At 39.6% G+C, this 21,048-nt stretch overlaps 1 protein-coding gene across 3 annotated transcripts in view; it reads right to left on the minus strand.

Annotated features, from left to right (window-relative positions):
- The window catches only part of myo5aa (myosin VAa), a 59,655-nt gene that overhangs the window by 26,116 nt on the left and 12,491 nt on the right, over positions 1–21,048 (minus strand). For all 3 annotated transcript variants that reach the window (XM_005748887.2, XM_005748888.2, XM_013914870.1), the window contains exons 2-13: positions 17,153–17,263; positions 14,575–14,746; positions 14,010–14,154; positions 12,323–12,479; positions 9,420–9,563; positions 7,731–7,812; positions 4,744–4,851; positions 4,544–4,650; positions 2,845–3,110; positions 2,589–2,670; positions 2,141–2,281; positions 198–323 (exon numbers count right to left, since the gene is read on the minus strand). In XM_005748887.2, the coding sequence (XP_005748944.1) occupies positions 198–323; positions 2,141–2,281; positions 2,589–2,670; positions 2,845–3,110; positions 4,544–4,650; positions 4,744–4,851; positions 7,731–7,812; positions 9,420–9,563; positions 12,323–12,479; positions 14,010–14,154; positions 14,575–14,746; positions 17,153–17,263 (1,641 nt within the window). The remainder of the gene's footprint in view (positions 1–197; positions 324–2,140; positions 2,282–2,588; positions 2,671–2,844; positions 3,111–4,543; positions 4,651–4,743; positions 4,852–7,730; positions 7,813–9,419; positions 9,564–12,322; positions 12,480–14,009; positions 14,155–14,574; positions 14,747–17,152; positions 17,264–21,048) is intronic.

Consider the following 21,048-nt stretch of genomic DNA (forward strand, 5'->3'; position numbering starts at 1 on the left):
TAGTCCATCTTCCTACCCTAAAAATACCTCACACGTGCAGTTAATCTGTTCCCTCATGCTGTTAAATCTTTTAAATCAACCTTTTTAAATGTACACAAACACTTATGATACACCAAAAAAAAAAAAAAGAAAAAGAAATTTAACAACCTAATATGTAACAGTGTGGAAACACAAAGCATACAGTCTGACAGACCCACCTTGTCTGCAAAATGCTGGATGATGAAGGCGCGGTTGGACATGCGAGGCTTCTCAAACAGGGAACAAGTCTTTAGGTGGGTGTTGTACAGCTTTTGAGCCCATGAGTCATCCGAACCTTTAGGCATCTGTTACAGAAAGAAAGAAACCATGAATAATGCATTTTCATCTTTTCAGAAATTACAATGTTTATTTCAGTTGTTTGATTGAACTTTTTCTTGTCATTCATTGCATACTGACAAACATACGTCCTTGCCATAATGTGAGAAATGCGTTCCCACCTCAAATGTCAACAACCTGTAAAATGACCTTGCAGAGTTTGAGAGCGACAGAGAGATAAGCTCAACAGTATGGAAGCCCGTTTCCGCCACTAAAAAAAAAAAAAAAAAAAAGGATCCATAACTCAAAATTTCGACATATTAACTCAAAATTTTGAGAAAAGCAAATCAAAATTTCGAGTTAGCGGCTGCCAATCAGTAATCTACGTGAATGACGTCATTTCCATGTTACCCGGAAGCTGAAGCCCTCAGCTACAAATGCTACAGCTAAGCTACCGGTATTACATCCAGTCGTGAATGCACAGATTGCTGAGTGTTTTCAGCCTGGCTTCACAAATGATGAAATCCCTGTGTTATTAGCTGAATCACATGGTGTTACTATCAGCAAACATACTTTAATTTGTTGGGATCCGTTTTTGAGTGCGCGGTCCTGCGCCATATGCTTCCGGGTAACAAGAAAGCGACCTCATTCACGTATATTTTTGATTGGCAGAGCTAACTGCCAATCTAAAAGTAACTCGAAATTTCGAGATAGTAACTCGAAATTTCGAGTTATGGATACTAGCTTTTTTTTTTTTTTTGTGGCAGAAACGGGCTTCCATACAACAGACACAGGACAAGAAACTGGAGCCTTTAATATCACAGCTGCCACAGCATTAACTAAAACAAAGCTCAATTCTGTTTATTTCATACACGCTCAATATTTCATTCCAGTCTTACTAACATGAATGAACATAAACTAAAAACAACCTCACGTCCGCCTCTTGTTTAGTTTCACAGTGAGAAAGAAGAAAAAGAGAGCTGTGGTTAATATTTAGCTTTGGGTTTCTCAGTTTTAGGTATTGGTGACTTTAGCCTTGTGTGTGGTGGGAGGCAATGACAAGCTGCAGGCTGACGTCAAAAAATGGAAAGCAGAATGTGGGTGTGAATGAAGAAACCCACAGGCCTCTGCTTAACATGCAGCACAGGCTCAGTTTACTTTATTTTGCTTGTTTATATTCATGAGAAAGTTTATGTAAGTAACTTGTGTAATGTAATTCCTTTCTTTTTCTTTAAAGATATGTAGTTGGAGAAAGTCGGTTCTTAAAAACTTTTGCATGAAGAGCAAACTGCTCAAATAGAAGACAAACGTGAAGAATGATGCAACCTAAGCAACAGAATCGCTGACCGTAATATAACTGATCTGAAATACACCGGTGAAGTAATCAATCGGTGTAGTAAACAAGATTGATCGCCTTGTAAAAATGAAACGCTCTGCTGGGAAAACTGCTGTTAAAGTAACATGTAGCACCAACCACAGCATTGCTGTATTAGGATGATGCACAAGCCAGTCCACAGAAACTGCTCGGGAACACAACAATTACCCTGTATTCACCCACGCAGTGCTAATCTAGAACCAGTGCCATGCATTTCTACAAATAAAACACTAACACCTGTACAAACTAGCACCAGCATGGCACCACAGAATTGCTAGGTTCAGAGTTCAGTGGCTAAGGGAGGGATTATCATCAGACCTAGCCCACAGATTCAACTCCCATGATTTACTTCTCACAGAACTAGCAGGAACTCTACAAATCGAATTAGCTCGAACCTAAGAAACTGGAACCAAGTATTTCAATGTTGTGCCCGTTCTGCATACACTATTTGTCGGGTAAAATAAGACGTACCCTGCACTCCTCGTCCAACAGGTCCAGGATGCCCATCTTAGCTTCTATGAGGTTGATGCACGGCTGATTGTCATAGAAGTCAATCAGAGTCCAGGGGATCTGCTCCTTCATGTACTCCTCCTGCTCCAGTTTGAACACATGCTGTGCAGACAGAAACACACAGTTAGGTATTTAACTTTAATAGTATTTACAACCCTTGAATATAAGGAGTGGCCTAACAAGAGTTATGCTGCTCTTTATAAATTATTTACATTTTGCAGAAAGTAAATCAGAACTGATTTTTTTCATGTAAATTGTCCATTATTTAGTTCTATTTTTAAACTCTGAGGTTTTTCATGGAATTTGCATATTTTGTTCAGAACCACCACTGACATGCTTTTGAAGTTTGTGAACTGCCACGTTTTGATTGAGAGCAGTTATTGATTGTTTGCTTTTTGCTGCTGCTTACCATGTTGAACTGTTGCTGCAGCTTCTCATTAGCGTAGTTGATACAGAACTGCTCAAAGCTGTTGATTTCAAATGTCTCAAACCTTGTGAAGAACAAGAGTGATGTTAATGACCTGAAACACACTTTTTCACTGCTGTGTTTTAATTTGATGAGCAAACTCAGACAAATCCAGCGAAAGAATGATGCTAAAAAGCTCAGACTGATTAGCTACCCCTTTGTAACTACTACATACTTTGAAAGTACTACACAGACATACCCGTAGATGTCGAGGACTCCGATGAAGGAGTGCTGTTTAACATTTGTCACCAGAGCCTTGTTGACGTGCTCCACAATCCAGTTGAAGAGCTTGGCGTAGATATGTTTGGACAGAGCATCACGGGCATTCGTGGCCTGCAGACGAGGGAGGGGCTTGATATACGTCTCTGTGGCCGTCTTCAGCTTCCTGTGGCACAGCCACTGGGACATATCCTGGTAGGTCACACCCACCAGCTCGCAAAACGCCATCAGGTGACGGTTGTTGGGCTACATCAGAAAGAAGAAGTTTTCATCTCCACTATCCAACACAAAAGTGATCCATCTATGATGTGGCTCCATATCACAGATGGATATGATGTGGGGCCACTAAATGCATCTTTAGGGAGGAATAAGTGAGGGAAAAAGTGGCATTTATTAAAAAATTCTCAATAAAACAAAAGGAAAAATAGATCCCAGTGGAATTAATCCAAACAACTAAAGCTGCAGCCTCATTTCTGCCTCTACCTATTTACTAATTGTAAAGCTTCTTAGCTTGTAAGCACGTGATAGGCTCATGAATACGCAAACTGTGAATACAAGGTACCTACAGGTATAAGCAAGCAAGCTTTTGAAAAACCCCTAAAATTGAAATTCAGAACAAACTGGCTGGCATTACCATGTTCAGAGTTCCTACCGGGGGATTTAAAGCACAAGTATGAAGGATTCTTCTGTTTTCAAGGCATTCTTTAAGGAATGACCTACATCATTAAGTTTGATCAGGGATGCAAAACTCATTTTACATCAAGGGCCACATACAGTCCACTTTGATTTCAAGTGGCCAGATGAGCGAAACTTTTCTTTTTGCCAGTGTAACAAAGTTTAATTACAGAGATGTGTGCAATTTCAAAAGTACACCTCTGTCTTTCTATGTCATAAAAGTGTAAAACATTTTCATAAAACAAAGTTTTTGTTAATTCGGGAAAAAAAAACCATTTAATTGTTTATCTGTTACTTAATTACTTTGGTGCAGTATGAATGGCTGTGGGGAACTCTTTATGAGTTGGAAAAGCCGTAAAACTAATGAAAATACAGCAAAAAGTCCCCAAATTTATGCCATACTATATATTTTCAAGGAACTGGAGTCTGGAGCCGATTCTGGCCCGTGGGCCTTATGTTTGACATCCCTGAGTTCAATAGAGTATCTTATCAGTATGTAGTGTTCAAGGTACTTGGTGCACTACTGTTTCCATTTAAATTCAAATGTTTTCCTACATTTTGCTGAAATGTTAATACTGAAACATGGGGATGTGAAAGCATATATACGTTATAACGTGTATATAACATACATATGTTTAACTTTATGTCCATATATATATAGAAATCCCAATCATATCCTCCCATGCTTCTCCTTTTCAACAATCCCTTAAAGCGAAGGATATAATCATGCAAACTTCTCTATCTCTGATCAGCAGCCAGTTCCCAGGAAATGCAGAATAAACCCACTGACCAACACCCAATTCTATGAGACTAAAATATGATTAATAATCACATGTAACACCATAAGCAAACTGATGTTAGTTAAAAGTGGGAAGGAAAAGATCACAGAAAAGATTTCTGAGGAGCTGAACTGAGAAAGTCCCTCCTAATTACGACACTTATTTATGCAACAGCCCAGTGATACGCTCCCCCTTTTCTTTATGCAGTATGAAGAGTATCCTCACAGGAATAACGCTGCTGTCTGCATCTCTGTCCTTAATCTCCACATTTCCCAGATGAAGAATGGCAGCCAAAACCTGGAACAAACCCATCTGATAGGACTCATTAATACCTGCAGAGGACACACAAACACATCCTTAGGTTTTTACTTCCATTTTTTCCATACAGATTTCAACCTGCGTGTATTTTTAGGTGTGTGAGTTACCCAGCAAGGAAAAAGCATTGCGTGTGGTGCAAAGCTCCTTGGTGTCATCCACTCCGTCGATAACGGGGCTGCGGCCCTGCCTCGTGTACAGGAAGTCATTTGCACTGCCTGAATAGAGACACAGAGGGGCAAACATGGAACAGTGAGTCTTACATTGTGCTACTTGGACACGTGTGCTACTAAAACCTCAGCCACCAACTGGAAGGTGTGTATTACAATCATATGCTGTGACATTGTGTCCAGAATGAACTCAACGTGCAACCTTGCAACTAACCAGAGCTGCAATCCTGGTTTGCTGAACTGAAGGATCAAATAAAACAAGGACACAAAATTGTGGTCATCAAACGAATCTCATGGTCAGATTTCAGAAGATTTTCTACAGGCCCTACTACTTCTACTTTCTAAAGATCCTGGTCTCTATTTAAGGTAATACGTCATATTCTGCTGAGCTGAAGTTTTCTGTTTTTGTTTCATTGTTATTAACAACTTATTCACTGTATCTTCCTGAGTTTAGGTAGAAATGATCATAATCTGTTTTTATTCTGTGACACTGACTCACTCAGAGTGATGCTGGGTGTTTGTTCACAGTCAGATCAGGAGACTGATAACGTGGAAAACTCAGAAATAAACAAAATCAAGAACGCTTCTTCTGCGTATGAGCCCAACTTTCTTACAATCGGTTTCTTTATACACACTTAACACCGAATTAGGGCATGGTCTGTTGCCTGGCAACAAGAGTCAGTGACATGACTGTGACAACCACTCCATTAACTGAGCCAGGAAGTTAGCAGGAGAGGAAAAGACAGCAGCTGCGTGTGTGTGTGTGTGTGTGTGTGTGTGTAGGAGATAGAAAGAGTGCCAAGTGAGTGGCAGTAAATGGCGGTGCCAGCAGAGAGTGTGTGTCCATGACTAGGATGAGCAGGTGCAGGTCCACAGTGGGAGCGCTCTATAAGGGAGCCTGATGAACCAGAGAATCAATGAGTCACAGTTCAGTTCCTACAGCAGGAACTTTGCCTGATGCATCTAAGCTGATATCTTACTAATAATTTAGAGAAATCTCTGACTGTCCATCTATGTGTGTTTCACTCATCTCATCAACTGCTTGTCCAATCATACTAGTGCCAGACCATTACACTAACCTGAACCTATATATATCTAAACGAGATCTAGATCTTTGGGCAGGATGCTTTGCATTTGTCGTTTCATTTTTTTTTTTAATGCTCTAAAACACATAAAAATCAAGAAGCAATTTCAATCTAAGCCTAATTTTTATTGCTCATTACAAAGTCAGTGACTTCTTGAGCCAATGGATTTCACCGTTCTGGCATACTGTCTACAGCAAGAGTGACTCACAAGCCAAAAAAATAAATACACTTGGGAAAGGAAATTCCCCCTGTCTGTTAAGTCATTTTAATGAAATGCTTTCACTTTACAGCATAAAGTGAAAGTCTAACCATTATGTTCCATTTGTGGGTAAGTTTCATTCACAAAAATATAACAGACGAATGAGGAAGGAAGTTAGTTCTAGTTACAGCTGGTCTTTCGTAGCCTTAAACAAAAAAAAAAACAACAACCCCATAACCTTTCAGCATATTGTAAATTATGCACTTGCCTCCTCTTGCCTCGTTTTTAAATGCTGACTTTGTCTAACATAAGATCTTTTTTAGGCATCATCAGATTAGGAGTAGAATGTAGTATATGTGCTGAAAGGGTCAGAGGAGGAAGTGAGTAGTCTGAGGTTGAATCCCAGCTGTGTACGCACGTGCTCATCTGGTGATCGGTGCTTAGAACAGGGAGCGTTTTTTTGGCCTCTCCTAGTTTTCTGTTCTGTAACATATTTACAGGAGTCCGATGCCACCACCAGCATGACTCATATTAGAGGTCTGGACTGCTTGTGAAATCTATTTGCACCTAAAATTGAAGTGAAAAAGAAAAAGATCACTCTTATGTGGCACTTAATGTTTTTTTTCCCATGAGGTCTAAACAAATAACAACCTCTGGAGCTGAAAAAAATAAATAAATAGCACTGAAGCGTTGAAGTGCCATAAACTGCATTTCCTCTGCTTCCTCCACTTCAAGGCTGCTTTAAAAAGTAAGTTTATCCCCACAGACGTCCATATTAAATTGCCCCACATTAAAGCATTTAAAAACATGCTTACACCCTGGTACGAAAACAGTTGCGGTCTCTATGGATAGTCTCCCCCTTCAGCGAGCGATTTATTTATTTATTTATTTATTTATTTATATTTAATTAAGAGGTGTGGCCACTTTGATTGGCAAATGTACAACACAAGACTCCTGTATCCCCTGGCTGTCTTCTAGGCCTCAGTTGTGCTGGATGAACAGTGGACTGGATTTCTCTTCTCTGTTTGTGCTATTGGTGCCTTTTGGGGCTTTTAATGGCACAGTCTGTCTAATAATACGGTTTGATTTGTGATACAGACCATCCAAGAAGTTTGTGTTTCCATTTTTGTGAAATTCTTGTTTTTTAATACTCTATTGCTTGGCACTACTTTGCATATATTTATGTGACTGCATGCAGTTCATGCAGCTCATGAGCTTGCTAATCAAGCTAGCTAGCATTAGCTCGCAAATTAGCACTCTAACCTCTTGTCTAAATTAGGAACCTTCTGGCTTTAAAAACACTGACATTGTTAAATGCTGATGTTGAGGCTCCAAAATGTATAGTGCAAACCAACAGCTTTCTATACTTCTTGGCCTGTATACATCCATCTTTCATACAGGTCATTGGTTTGGCGCTCTCAAAATGAGTGAGACCATGATGGCAACTTTTATAAAGTCTGAACCTCTAAAGAATTTCATTAATAGCCATGTGTGTTCAGGTGCTGCAAATGAATTTAGCACTTCTACAGCTAGAGCTTTTGTATTTAATTCCATTGTCAGTATACTGTACATATATGTATATACATATACATATACGTGTGTGTGTACGTGTGTGTGTGTGTGTGTATATCTGACCGACTTACTTAGCTTCAGAGCCTTGAACTCAGGCAGATGTGCAGATGCACAAAGCTGATAGAAGATATGATAATTTCTCTCCTCGTCCGCCTGGAAGAAAGCAGAAAGATCATATCTGATTAATCAATAAGATATTATATTTCTTAATTAATAATGAATAAAATGGTTTAATATTAATGTTCACTAAATTAGTTAATCATCATTCAGATATGTTTTTTTTTTACTTTTTTTACAGCTAACATTCATGGGACAAGAAAAATCAGCTGCTTGTTTCTTTACAATTATACAGTTTGACAGTTTGACAAATGTGAGGAGGAAAGTAATCACGTTTCTCTGCCAACATCCTCATTCCTCAGTAGCATTGTCTATAATAACTGTGTGTGTGTGTGTGTGTGTGTGTGTGTGTGTGTGTGTGTGTGTGTGTGTGTGTGTGTGCGCGCGCGCGCATGTGAGAGAGAGGGAAAGTGAGTGAGTGAGATAGAGAGAAAATGTTTCTTTTTCCAGGCATTAAATGTCCTTGTTCTTTTATCATCTAGATGCCACCCTACAGGTTTCTCCAGTAAGAAAACACACCCACTAAATATATAAGAAAGAAAGATAACTACTTATATAAGAGAAAAACTCTATTTATAGAATATTTAAAGACAGTATTCAGTAAACTTTTATGAGGTATTATGAAGTATTTCCCGGAATGTGCCCATAAAAATGAAATGAAATCCTTATTTGAAATGAGCTGGCCAATCTCTAGTCCAGGATCATCTGCTCGGGTATTTTGAGACAGGTTCCAGTATGGCTGCTATTTTGAATTCTGTGAAAAGTGGTCTGGAAGTTTAATTCAGACCGTGAACATCAAACTTACAAAGCTTACATACACAACAAAAGTCAACTTCACACAAAACTGATTTGACTTTTGTGCGCAGGGTCACTGCTCATCTGATCGGACTCCACAGTTTCCAAACCCAGTGGTCAGCCAGCCCAGACAAAGAGATGGAAGGAATAGGAAAGGAGGAAAGGAGTGCCGTGCTGTCACCCAGTGTGACAGATGAGCAGTAAAAGGACGGGTTTACTTGGTTTCCTTTGTCTTTGTGAAGGAGGAAATGATTGTTGCATACCTATTCTGTACTTACAGGGCAAGTTTTTCATGATCCCCACTAATGATGTTACGTAGCACATGCTGCTGAGGAGTGACTGCATTACAAAGAGTACCATCCTCCTGTGTAACAGCATTTCACAGTCTACCCATTGTATCACTACAGCAGGGTTAATGTTACATAAGCTGTAGGATCAATGATTGAGACTTTACTACTCAAGTGATGATATTATTAAAATCCTTCCAGTGAGTTTTTTTGAAGGGCCTGACTTTTTTACTGCCAGTGCAGTTTTCTTATGAATGACCTGAAGAATGTTGCTGTAACTCTAGCAGAGCAACAGCTTTCATTATAATGCTGTAAAGGCCGACAACAAGCTTTTCCCCAAAGCACCCCTAATATTAAGGAAGCAAGCTAACGACAAGATGCTCACCCAGAACAAAGCAAAAGTGATGCTCAAAAACATTCAGGAAATTCAGAGTAGAAACTGAAAATGTCTAAAGGTTAACTTTTGAGCATTAATTTGTGACTGCTGAAAAAAAACATAATGAGGGAACGAATCAGTACACAGAACAACAAACACAGCATAGGCTTATCTTGTGCACTCACCTGAAATACCACTCGCGATTTCTCCAGCAGATATGTTCTCATGTTGGCACCGATGATACGGTAACGGTTGTCAAAGCCGATCTCGATGTATTTCCCAAAGCGACTGCTGTTGTCATTTCTGGTGGTCTTTGCATTTCCGATGGCCTGGGTAAGAGAAGACAGACACAACCAACAATCATCACAAAGTGCGTCTTTAGGAGAGGCTATGCAGATAACCACAACTGGTCCGCGCACTGTAAATGCAAAGAGTCATTTGGATAGTGGAAGAACCCCAATCATGTTAAGAGTGCTCAGAGTTTGACTGGGTAGATATTAGAGCAGCAAGAAAACACAAGAAAATAAAATATACAGCAGAGTGAACGGTCATTTTTACTGTGGTTAAAACAGGAAAAAACACATTTATCTTACAACCTGGAGAACCCAGTACTAGATGCAAAGTATACCTGTTATAAAACTGCATCCTCCACCACTTCTGATGGTTCCTAAGCGCAGCATCATTACTAAAGAGGCCAGTAAGTACAGTAAGGGCTGAATGTTGATCCCTGATTAATTATGTATTGCAACATATTTGTGATCATCAGAAAGGAGGTACTATCTAGCAATTTCCACAAAAAGCTGACAACTGATGTATTATTATTATTATCATCATCATCTCCTATGTGTCTCTTGTGGACAGCTTCTTTCAGGTTTTCATTTTGGCCTCACAGTTCTGCAGAAGACTCCATTTAGATGACATTCTGGTGAAAATATGTACATTAAAAAATAGTGTTAGGCTTAAAAGGCTAAATGACACTTTTCTACAGTTGTGCACATATAACTCCAAAAAAAGCAGCTGCTGTCATGTCAAGTAAGTTAAGGTACAAAGTAATGTCTGAAGCTGGAAAACAACATTACTGTGACAGTGTCAGCGAACTGATCCGTCTGAATGTTACAGAGTTGATGATCTGATTTGCGTCTTCTGATTGGTGCTGTTGTGGACGTGTAGCTTTTTTTGTGATGAACAGAAGTGACTTTGAGAGGTTTCTGCCAGGAAACCATGTTTTGGAGGAGGCTCAGCGTGGGATTTAGCACACACATTTTCTAGGTTTTCACAGAGGCTCTTGCATCTAAACTCTTCTTTTCTTTTGACTGATATTGCTTTTCTTTTTTTACCCCATAACGCCACAATGAGTTGTACCAGGTGTTAATCAGTAGGTAGGTTTTGTTGTTACCTTCTGATAGAGCCAGCTTAGCTGTTTCCTATCTGACTGCTGGCGACGTCAGTTCTCTCATCCTAAAGGCTGATCTACAACTTGCACATAAAGACCAAAGTTTCTGTATTATGTTCATCTTACTCTAAAACCAAAACAGTACATCAAGCTCTCAATCAGCCATATTGATGTAAATAGACCAATGAAGCTGCCCAGAGACAAAACAAAGTTAAGAACCAGCTCCGTTAAATGTAGTTAAATTGTGGGTTCTTGTTGAATTAAGGTCAAACACAGTCTTTCACTGCAGACAGAGGGACTTTTATCAGAGCAGGTATTCCAATTTCTGCCTGCATCAGCCAACACGTACAAACGCCTCGTTCAAACACTCTCCCTCTGTCACGAACACAAACAAACACACACAGGTTCTGTGAAATCGATGCAACAATCTACTCTGCATCCAGGCTGAAGTGACATCACCGCAGCAAAAGAAGAAAGCTCTCTATTCATTCTGTCAGCCTGTTCCTGATTGGCTGAAGGGGAGAGCAGCAGTGGTCGAGGAGAGTGATGTTAGCAGACGGGTAGGAAAGAACGGATAAGGTGGGGGAAGGGGTGGGTTAAAGGAGTGGCATACGGGCAGAAAATTGCTCTGCAACCTTCCTGGACTTATGAGTCCATGGGAACAAATACACAAACAAGCACACTTAAGGATAAAACCTGTGTTATCACAGCACAGAGCAGCCTGAGGCCACAGTCTGGTGAAGAAACAGAACAAAATAGTGTGTAAAGACGAGTAAGAATGAAAGCAAGGAAGAGGAGAGGCCCTTTTCCACCACAATTTCCACAAGAGGATTTTTCTTTTTTGCGTGACCACAGTGAAAACCTCCCTGACAGGACTTCTGTCTAAGACTTTTTTCAGGGGAGAAAGACGTACCTACTCTGGGAAGTAGCCCAGAAAAACGTTTGGGTGAGGCTTAAAGCTGAAGACAACCATTTAAATTACAAACAGATGAAAAGTAAAAATTGAAATTGGAAAATGATGGCAGCTTTAAACTTACTGTTCAAAGAGAGTGAAAGAGAATGGGACAACAAACGGCTGTGGGTGACCGAGGAAGAAAGTGAATGAACAGTATATAAGAAGTGGTAAATAAGAGAAATAAAACACAATTTTTGTGATTCATATAAAATAGATACAAATCACTAATAAATACACCATATTCATATCTCCACATATACCCAAGGGAAGGTGCTTTTTCTAAATGAAGAGAAGGCTTCTTCCAGTTTGCTGTCAATGCTTGATGTGTGTAAGTGCGGCCATCGCACTGCCCTGAAGCTCTGATGCAGACGCAGACAGCTGAGATACAACCTGGCTGTTACGCGCGTAAAAACAGCTGTCAGGACTAATTTGCCTAAGCTTCACAGGTCTTCACTGCAGTAGAAACACAGACAGACAACAACAATCTGAAGGAAAATTTTAATCCCTGAAAAAAAAAAAAGTTTTGGAGAGACAAAGATTCGAATAATCTAAACAGGAAAATTCTTGTTATGAAGGGGAAGGAACCTAGCTTCCAACGATAAACTTAAACTTTGTAAGACTGTAGTGCCGAAGCACAACGTGTGCTTTGATCTGTAATTTTAAGTATAACTGCCACTATATAAACAAAAGTGAATTTAATTAAATAGAAAACAGGTGAACGATCAGGATCGAGTCCTCACCTCCATGATGGGGTTGGAAGCCAAGACTTTCTCCTCCACATTGGCCTCACTGGCTGAGCCGCTGACCGTAGCAAAGTATCTCATGGCGTATTTGGCTGACACCGTCTTTCCTGCACCAGACTCCCCGCTTACAATAATCGACTGGTTCCTCTCATCCCTGAAATCAAAAAACGAAACAAAACAGCCTTTATAGTTCATGCATGACGATGCTGATAAAGTCCAGTTTGTAGATTACAATATAGTGTTGGGATCATATGGATGTTTTTTTATGTCACTAAATGAAACGATAACACAGGTCTGCAACCAAATAACTGCACAGGATTTTTTGACTGTTTCAGATTTTTACTCACTGAAACCAGGAAATATTTTTTAAATTCCATTTTTCCAGCTTTTCTTGCAAAACTCATATTTTTAGTTTAATTAAGCATACAATTTCCCTTTTTAAACTGAAATCGGGTATCTTATACTTGAGTCAAAAAAAACATATCCAATAATGATTTCGCACATTAATTTAATATTTCTAAGAGCAAGAATCAAGTGAAATGAAGCAAAAGCGTGTTCAGAGGAGCATCGAAGAGAAGAAGAAAAGGTTTCACAGACAAAAAGAGTAAATGTAGTGTTAAACATAATCACAAAGGAATCTGTTTTTTACTTCTTTGTTCAATTATAAGAAAAATTATGCATAGTTAATTGTAATAAAATACATGACGGAGGGAAATGGAGATCATTTTTGGATTCAGCACCCTAAAAATCATCAAATTTACCAAAAATATCCCATGCAGCTGATTTCTTTTTTGCAGACCAGTGTAATTAAGAGAATGGAAACAGTTGGATGCAAATTGCTACAGCTTTCAGTCCAAATTAAATATAGCTTCATAATTAAAAGTGTGACACACACAATTTCAGGAGCCAGATAGGAAGTGTCACATGCTATCATCATCAACACTTTTTCATCCTGCTGACAGAACAAGCATCGCAGGTCTGTACACTTTAATGTATCTGCAGGACACTTTCCTTGTTCTATGCATGAGACATAATCCTTACATACTGCTACTTCCTAAGGCATCACCTTTCTTCTGTAGTTCCAGTTGCAGATCCTACTCCACCTCCAGCCACCGTTTATCCTTTTTGCAGGCTTTAAGGGAAGTTTAATTTCACTCTGATTTGAGTTTACATACATTTAGTTTCACTTCAATCAGTCTCAAACATGTTGCATCAGTTAGGACTCTGAAGCTTTGTGCAAATTTCACTTGAATAAGAACTTGAATAGAATACTAACCTACAGACTTACCCTAGTTTACAATAAACATATGATTATTTAATGATTATAATATAAAGAGGATTGCAACCATGAGATAGTGGACATGTTTGTGGCTGCTGCCTCTGGCCCTCCTTCACTGCCCTGTGGTCTGAGTAAAATTAGTGCAACATCCTGTCAATATTCAATGTGTTAATGATATGAGCCCCCACCAGGAGAGTGCAAAGATCTACTAGTTGGCTCCTGCAGAGAGTCTTTGTGGGCTACGCATGTGATTAAAATAAGAGAGGGAGAGTCAGTGAGACCACCGTGTGGCTATTTCTGGCTTCGCTTTGACCTACAAACTCTAATGACTGAGAGAGGCAGGGCTGAGCAACAGGGAGACTTCAACCAAGCCTGCTCAGGTAACACACACATGCTCAGACAAACCTGGCCATCTGCTTGTAAGCTTCCTCTGCTACAGCGAAGATATGTGGGTCCATGTCGCCCATGTTCTGACCGCTGTAGGCGTTGATGATATCTGTTCCATAGATGGGCAGCGTCTCGTACGGGTTAATGGCCACAAGCACGATTCCTACGACGCGAGGAGAAAAAAACGGAAGAATGAGCTGAACAGCAGCAGGACCACATAAAGAGAAATTATGCTGTTATGATGATAAATGATTAATATAGTTAATTATCTTTTTATCTCATGTGAACTGAATTTGTCTTACAATAATAGCAAACATGTCTTGAGTTTATCAGTGAGGATAATGGAATAAAGTAGCTAAAATGCTGAAGGCAGACAAAGCTTGTTTATTTAAATTAATAAATCTTCCATTATTAAGGTGATTAAAATAAGCTGAGAAATAAAGCTTATATTACTTTCAGCTTTAAAAAGGAACTCTGTGACAATTCAATATTTATCCCTTCAATGACACCATTACTTAACGCTGTAATTTTAAACTTGCAAACATACAGTCTGGCATCTTTGATAGACGAAGCACCTGCTTACCGCAGTAAGTGTAGATAAGCTTCGAGTCGATGAAGCGGACTTTGAGGTTGTGCAGCACTGCTGGCTCGTGGAGGTAGCTGAGCGCTGTGAGGTCATTCTCGCCCACCAAAATGTCAGGATTTCGCAGGTAAGGCAGGTTTTTTGTCTTAGGGTCCAGCTTGTGCTCAATGTTCTGAGGACGACCACAAGAACAGGACTTAATCAAGAAACAGCACATTATTCAAAATATGGCACAACAAGGTATTCGTTTTATTAAAAGATGGTGGATTGGTACAAAATCCTGGGTTAAAATATTAAAATGAGACTTTAGATTTGTTAGAACTTGCAGAAAAACATTCACCCATCTTCTACTCGTCACCAAGGTCCAGGTCACAGGGGCAGTGATGCCCAAACCTACTTCTCTCCAGCTACCATTTCCACCTGTTATGGAGGGATACCGCAATGTTTCCAGCCCAGCAGAGCTGCAACATCCCTCCAGTGTGTCCTGGGTCTGCCCAGAGGTCTCCTCCCGGTTGGACATGACCCAAACAACTCACCCGGGAGGAATCCTAGTCAGATGCCTGAACCACTTCGACTGGCTTCTTTTGATGTGGAGGTATGTCAGCTCTACCCTGTCTCACCAATGACTCGTCAAAAGCTTGTCATCCAAACTCTGAGTCCAGACAACCTCATTTGGACGTCTGGGTTCAGTTAAAAAAACGAAGACACAAATATTCGACTAGGACTAAAAAAAAATGAAGGGACTCGAGCGATATAAGCTATATTACAAGATTTACAGCACTTAAATGTGCTGTTTCTAACCATAATAAGGATCTACCAGCCAAGTAGATTATGTGGTTCTATACAATACAATGTCACCATTAAACTCACTATGCCCACTGATCAAATGATGAGAAGAGAACATGTTTTTTAACCCACTGCTAAAAGGAGAAAAGATCTGCTTTGCTAACATCAAACTAAATTAAGTCCTGCAATAAAATCCACTCAGAGATTTTATCTTTAAACTGTTTCCATGCTGCTGTTTTCTGTCTGGGGCTTTCTGAAGAGATCAGATCATTTATATAACCACTAACAGAGGTCCACGCTAACAGGGTATTTGAACACTATTTCATATCCACGTTCTCAGAAATGTCATGAGACAGGCTACTGATTTTCCACCGCTCAAAGCTTGAGAGTATAAATGTTGTTTTCATTTTCGCTCCCCTCTTTCTGTGTGAAAGCTTCTGCTGCTCGCTCCTTTTATATCTTTGTGAGATGATGTACTGTATTTCAGATACTTGTCTGATAAGGATATTTGGTTCGGTAAGAGGAAATCTTCAGGAAAACAATATCAAGATTGAGACAGATTAGCTACATGTTTCACAGAATAATTGAGTTATTATGATCAGCAGAGGTCATCTAACACACATGAGCATATTGCACCAAAGCTGTATAACTATTCAATTTAATCAAAATCAGAATTCTTATCATTTTGCATATTTTAATTGCTTTTTGGAAGAAAAAAAAAATTAGTTTCGGTTTGAGTGGATTTGCTCATTAAATTTTTTGGGGTTTTTTGAAAATGCTTTGTTTTAGTGTCGACTTTAGTCTTGTTAATTAGTTAATTTGGAGGGTATACGCAGGGTAGGTGACTCAAAAACAACAACATCTGCCTCATCAGACAGAAGACGTCTTCTATACATTTATCTTATTTTTATATTTTTTCTAAGTCTGGTTTTGAATTGAGTTATTTCATTTTACTGAAAGAGGTTTTTGCACCTATTTTCATTTTTAATTTATTTTTACTCAGCTATAGTAACCTTGGCTAACCTGGATTGTTACTACTTTTATGGCAGCGTAAAGCCCAGGGATAGGTAGTTTGTGACATTTAGCTTGAACAAAAAGGAAAAAACCTCATGAACCTCCATCTGACCTTTACTGACACCCAAAATCTGTTGATTGTTCTTTGGCACTTTTCAACAAATTAAATTTTAAATGTTTGAAGTTTTAGCGATATTAAGCAGCTGAGAAGCTAAACAGAACAAAACCTTTATCCTATTCTTCATGCCCATCATAAAAACAACAAATTTTGGAGCATCTTTTGGATGAATGATGCTTCATCTCCACAGACTTGGAGAATCGATACTAAGATGTGTTGAAGCTGTTCTGATAGGAAGCAGAAGCTCAACACACTCGAGACACTTTATGTTGGTGTTTCTTTCGATTTGTTAATAGTCTGTGTTTTTAAATATGACTGCATAAATCTTAAATCACTACGGGCAATATAGTAAATGGTTCAGCCACTATCAGGCATTCATTTAAATGAGTGCCTCATGGTAAGGAATAGCTTCATGCTGGTAGCTGTTTTTATTCTAAGCCAACAAATTAAATGTACTGAGATACATTAAAAATGCTCCACGGGGCATCTTTGCTTCTGCTACATCTCATTAGTGGTTATTGGTTTTATCATTAGCGCTCTCCATAAAGGAATCCTGCAGAGAGACAGAAAAACCAAGAGAAAGAAGAGGGGTGGGGGGGGAAAACAAAGAGGAAGAGGCTGTTTCTTCCCCCACCCTGCTCCTCTTCTTATCATCCTCACCTTTCCATCTTCCAGCATGAGCTGCAGGGAGACATCTCCACTTTTGTAGTCCTTGGTGAGCTCAGCAGACTTCCACACCTCCTCTACATCAGGTATCCAAACCCGAGCACACTGAGACACAGAAAAACACACACAAAAAACAAAAACAGATAAAGTTAGAAACCAGACATGTTATTTCACATCAGGTACACAATAAAGTGCTTTAATACTTGCATAAAAACTGCAGAGATGCTGCTGCGTTTATAGTATTAAACACAGGACCGTTTCTATGGACATCCAAATTTCTATCGTTTTCCCAGCCATGATTTTTAAATCAAATTATCCATCCATCCTTCTATCACAGGGTCGCCGGGGGGTGCTGGAGCCTATCCCAGCTATTGTAGGGAAAGAGGTGGGGTACACCCTGGACAGGTAGCCTGTCTGTCACAGGGCTAACACAGAGAGACAGACAACTATTTACACTCACATTCATACCTATGGGCCATTTCTATGTGTAATTTAAAAAGAAACAAACAAACAAAAACAACCCATGCTTTCTGCCCTTTTTACAAAATAAGGTTTTTTCTCCTCCCTGGAAGTTATACACATATAACCATCTTCGCTGTTGCAGAATTCTTCCATAAATTTGAACTCCCGATTCACTGAGTGACATATCTCCCCTTTTCTCACATCTCTGGATAAACCCACTCCACCTGATGCTCCATGCCAACACAAATCACTTAGGTTTCCTTCTGCTCAATTCAAATGGAGGAAGACAACAGGACAGTTTTACTAAAACGCCTCCTTTTTAATATATCCAATATATCCTTTTAATATCCGTGACCTCAGAGAAAACACTGGGTTCTGTGTTTCACAGTCATGAGAACTCAGCTCCTAATGGTCAGTTAAGTTATAGGAACAAACAACTGAACAAACACTAGCTTATACTGACTAAAGAAAGCAGCAGTGGATCTTGCATGATGATAACTTCAAACCCACAAACACACAGGCATCACCAGAAAAGTGTTTCAGGCCTTACATACATGTGACCGGAGGCAATCAGCTGATCACAGAAATGTGAGAATACAGTGATGGACGCTGCCGGTCACATGGCTGAAGAGACTAGCTTATAAATGGTGACGCATGCCCACACTTATGCAAGGAAGCCCAACTGTACAGGAGTCAGCTGGAGAACCATGCAGCATATTTAACATTACAAAAGGGGGAAAATGAACAGGAATAACTTTTAATACAGAAATATTAAAAGTGCCAATGTTTTCCAGAGCATCTAATGAGCACATGACGATAAAAATCCTTGTTGAGCTTTCAGGAACGCTCTCAGGCCTAAAGGATTTTTTTTTAACCTTCATTACGTAAACTGCTCATGACGATTTCACAGACGCAAAAGACAAAGACCTCACTGTAGAGGAGCATAACGGGAGAATAAGTGGTTAATTTTGTCTGCTGCTTCACTACCGATCATCTGAATCATGACCTCATAGTCACACAAATCCTCATGAACCCTCCCTTCATAGTGCATGAGAGTGGCGGGGGTGAAATGGCAGCTTTAGCAGAGAAACTGTTGAGTCTTAATATTTTAGAGCCTTGTGAACCAATTAGGGTTTTTTTCACCTGTAAAAAAAGTGCTGATTCTCATTCCAGCCCCGTCACAATTGTCTGCAAACCACCTCAGGTGCACTGGTAAGTTTTGGTAAAGACAGAGCTGACTGTGAAAACAAAACTATTGGTTTATCGGTCGATCCAAGTCCTCCCCTCATACCTCATGGTCCCAAGCTTGGGTAGTGACCAAAAGAATGAGATTGCCGGGGAGAGGGAGCCTGCCATCGCTGCTGAGAATGCTGCCCCATGGCCCAGACACAGAAAGGGATAGATGATGGATGGAAGCTCTATCAAGTCCTCAGGTTATGCACATTATTCCTATCTCTCTCTCTTTTGGTGCAGAAACACTAAACACTGTGACCTGTATAGTTAGGCTATGTATAGTGTGGCACTTAAGAAAAATGAGAATGGCACTTAGAAATGAGCGAGCATCTTTGTAAGTTAGAGGATGAAGAAAATTTGAAAAAAAGAAGAAAAAAAAGAAATGCATGGAACACAGTAAATAGGGAATATTTAAGGTGTGTAAAAATAGGATACTATCACATTAAAACGAAAAAAGTGAGTTGTGTTCCCAAGAGGTTAAAAACTAAAACTCTTAAAAGTCAACTCTTCCATTGAAGCAGTGTTGTTACCCAAACTGCCAGGTTTTGGCATCCATATAAAAGGGAACCAGTGCAGGACACAAAATTACTGGGATGAAGTTAGAACTTGTATAGGTGGCCTACGAGGTTAAACCACCAATGGCACCTACCAATGATTGGCAGATTCAGCCCCGAATCCCCCAGGTGGAAATTACTAGAGCTGTCCTGAATACCATCTTTTAAATGTCTGAGTTAATAATGATAATAAATAGGAAATATTTAAAGCTTTGCCCGACTAAGGGGGTAAGAGGGTCAAATTAGATAACAGCAATGTTGTCTGACAATGTGCTACACTTGGAGAGAAAGGCAGAGGCAGCACAATGTCACACAGGGAGTGCACAACTCTGTCTGGGTGCTGCTGCTTGCTGAATGGTAGAGAGGAAGTTGTGCGTTACCTCAGAGTGACCCACAAGTCCCAAAGGTTTTTCACAAGAAGCCCATTTGAAAGAGAAAAAAAAAAACACTACAGGGGCTAATTAGCCGCAATAAAGTGAACACATCAATTTTTAACATTCGTTACAGTCTCAGAAATTACAGCTCTCATGTGGACTGGTTCTCCAAACAGCACCAAGCCTGGATATGCAGCAGCAATCTATTAGTAGAAAAGAAGTATATAAATGCTTTTGTGACAGTGGATCCAAAGTTGGATTTTTAAAGGCCTGCAAATGACCATTTAAAGTCTGCAAAATGCACAACAGCTGCTTCTACAGTAGCAAAAAAATCTTTACTAGAAGTGCCTTATAGTCCCCGTGTTGTGACATTTTAAAGTTGGATATCTTTTGCATTTCTGTACTGCAATTACTCACCAGCACCTACTTTATCGCAATACCAGCATGTCATAGATAAGCCAGTACTAGCTGATAAATCTACAAATATGAGCTAATTTATGTATCACACTCTGAGTTTATCTAATACTGAGACAATAAGTGTTATGTTTGTTGTATTCAGTATGTTTGAAGACAATGAGAGACGGAGAAACTGCACATCTATGCGTCTGTGGCGAGTTACACATGAAACAGCAGCTAAAAGGAAGAAGCTCTCACACACCGGCCAAATGATCAAACCACAGGATTCAACCACATTACTGTCTGACACCGATGCTCGCTATCATCTGCAGCATCAAACCTCCTGCCTTATCTCTCATAAGAGGCACTTTGTTATTTGAATTCCAGTGGATTTACAGTAATTTTATTCAAAATTAAATAAATAGATAACTCTCTACAAGAGAACAGAACAATTTTAGTAAAAGTGACATTCTTTTGGGATGGCTGCTGAGATCATTTTTAGAGAGGCTGCTGGTAAATTCTGCTACGTCGCTTCAGATGAGCCACTTTTAATGTTCATTACTGGAAAAAAATCAGACATGATCAAATGCATGTTTTCTTAAATGAAAGCATGAAAAGGAGCAACATTCATCGACATGCCAATGGCCCCTACCAAGCTTTCTCCAGACATTTTGATCCAGTTTATTTACACAATCACAACAACAGTGGCCTCAAAACCTTTATACTGCAAGGTAAAGACTATAAAAAGAAACCTCTGGCTCACGGAGAGGCAACCATCTGCCTAAGACAAGTATAAACACCACTCTGCAAGGCAAAAACTTATCAAACAGCATGTTTGACTGAGCGGCACAAAACTCCTAAAACAAGAAAG

This window comes from Pundamilia nyererei, unplaced genomic scaffold (genome assembly GCF_000239375.1).
Source record: "Pundamilia nyererei isolate P.nyererei 1_Seehausen unplaced genomic scaffold, PunNye1.0 scaffold00233, whole genome shotgun sequence".
NCBI lineage: Eukaryota > Metazoa > Chordata > Actinopteri > Cichliformes > Cichlidae > Pundamilia > Pundamilia nyererei.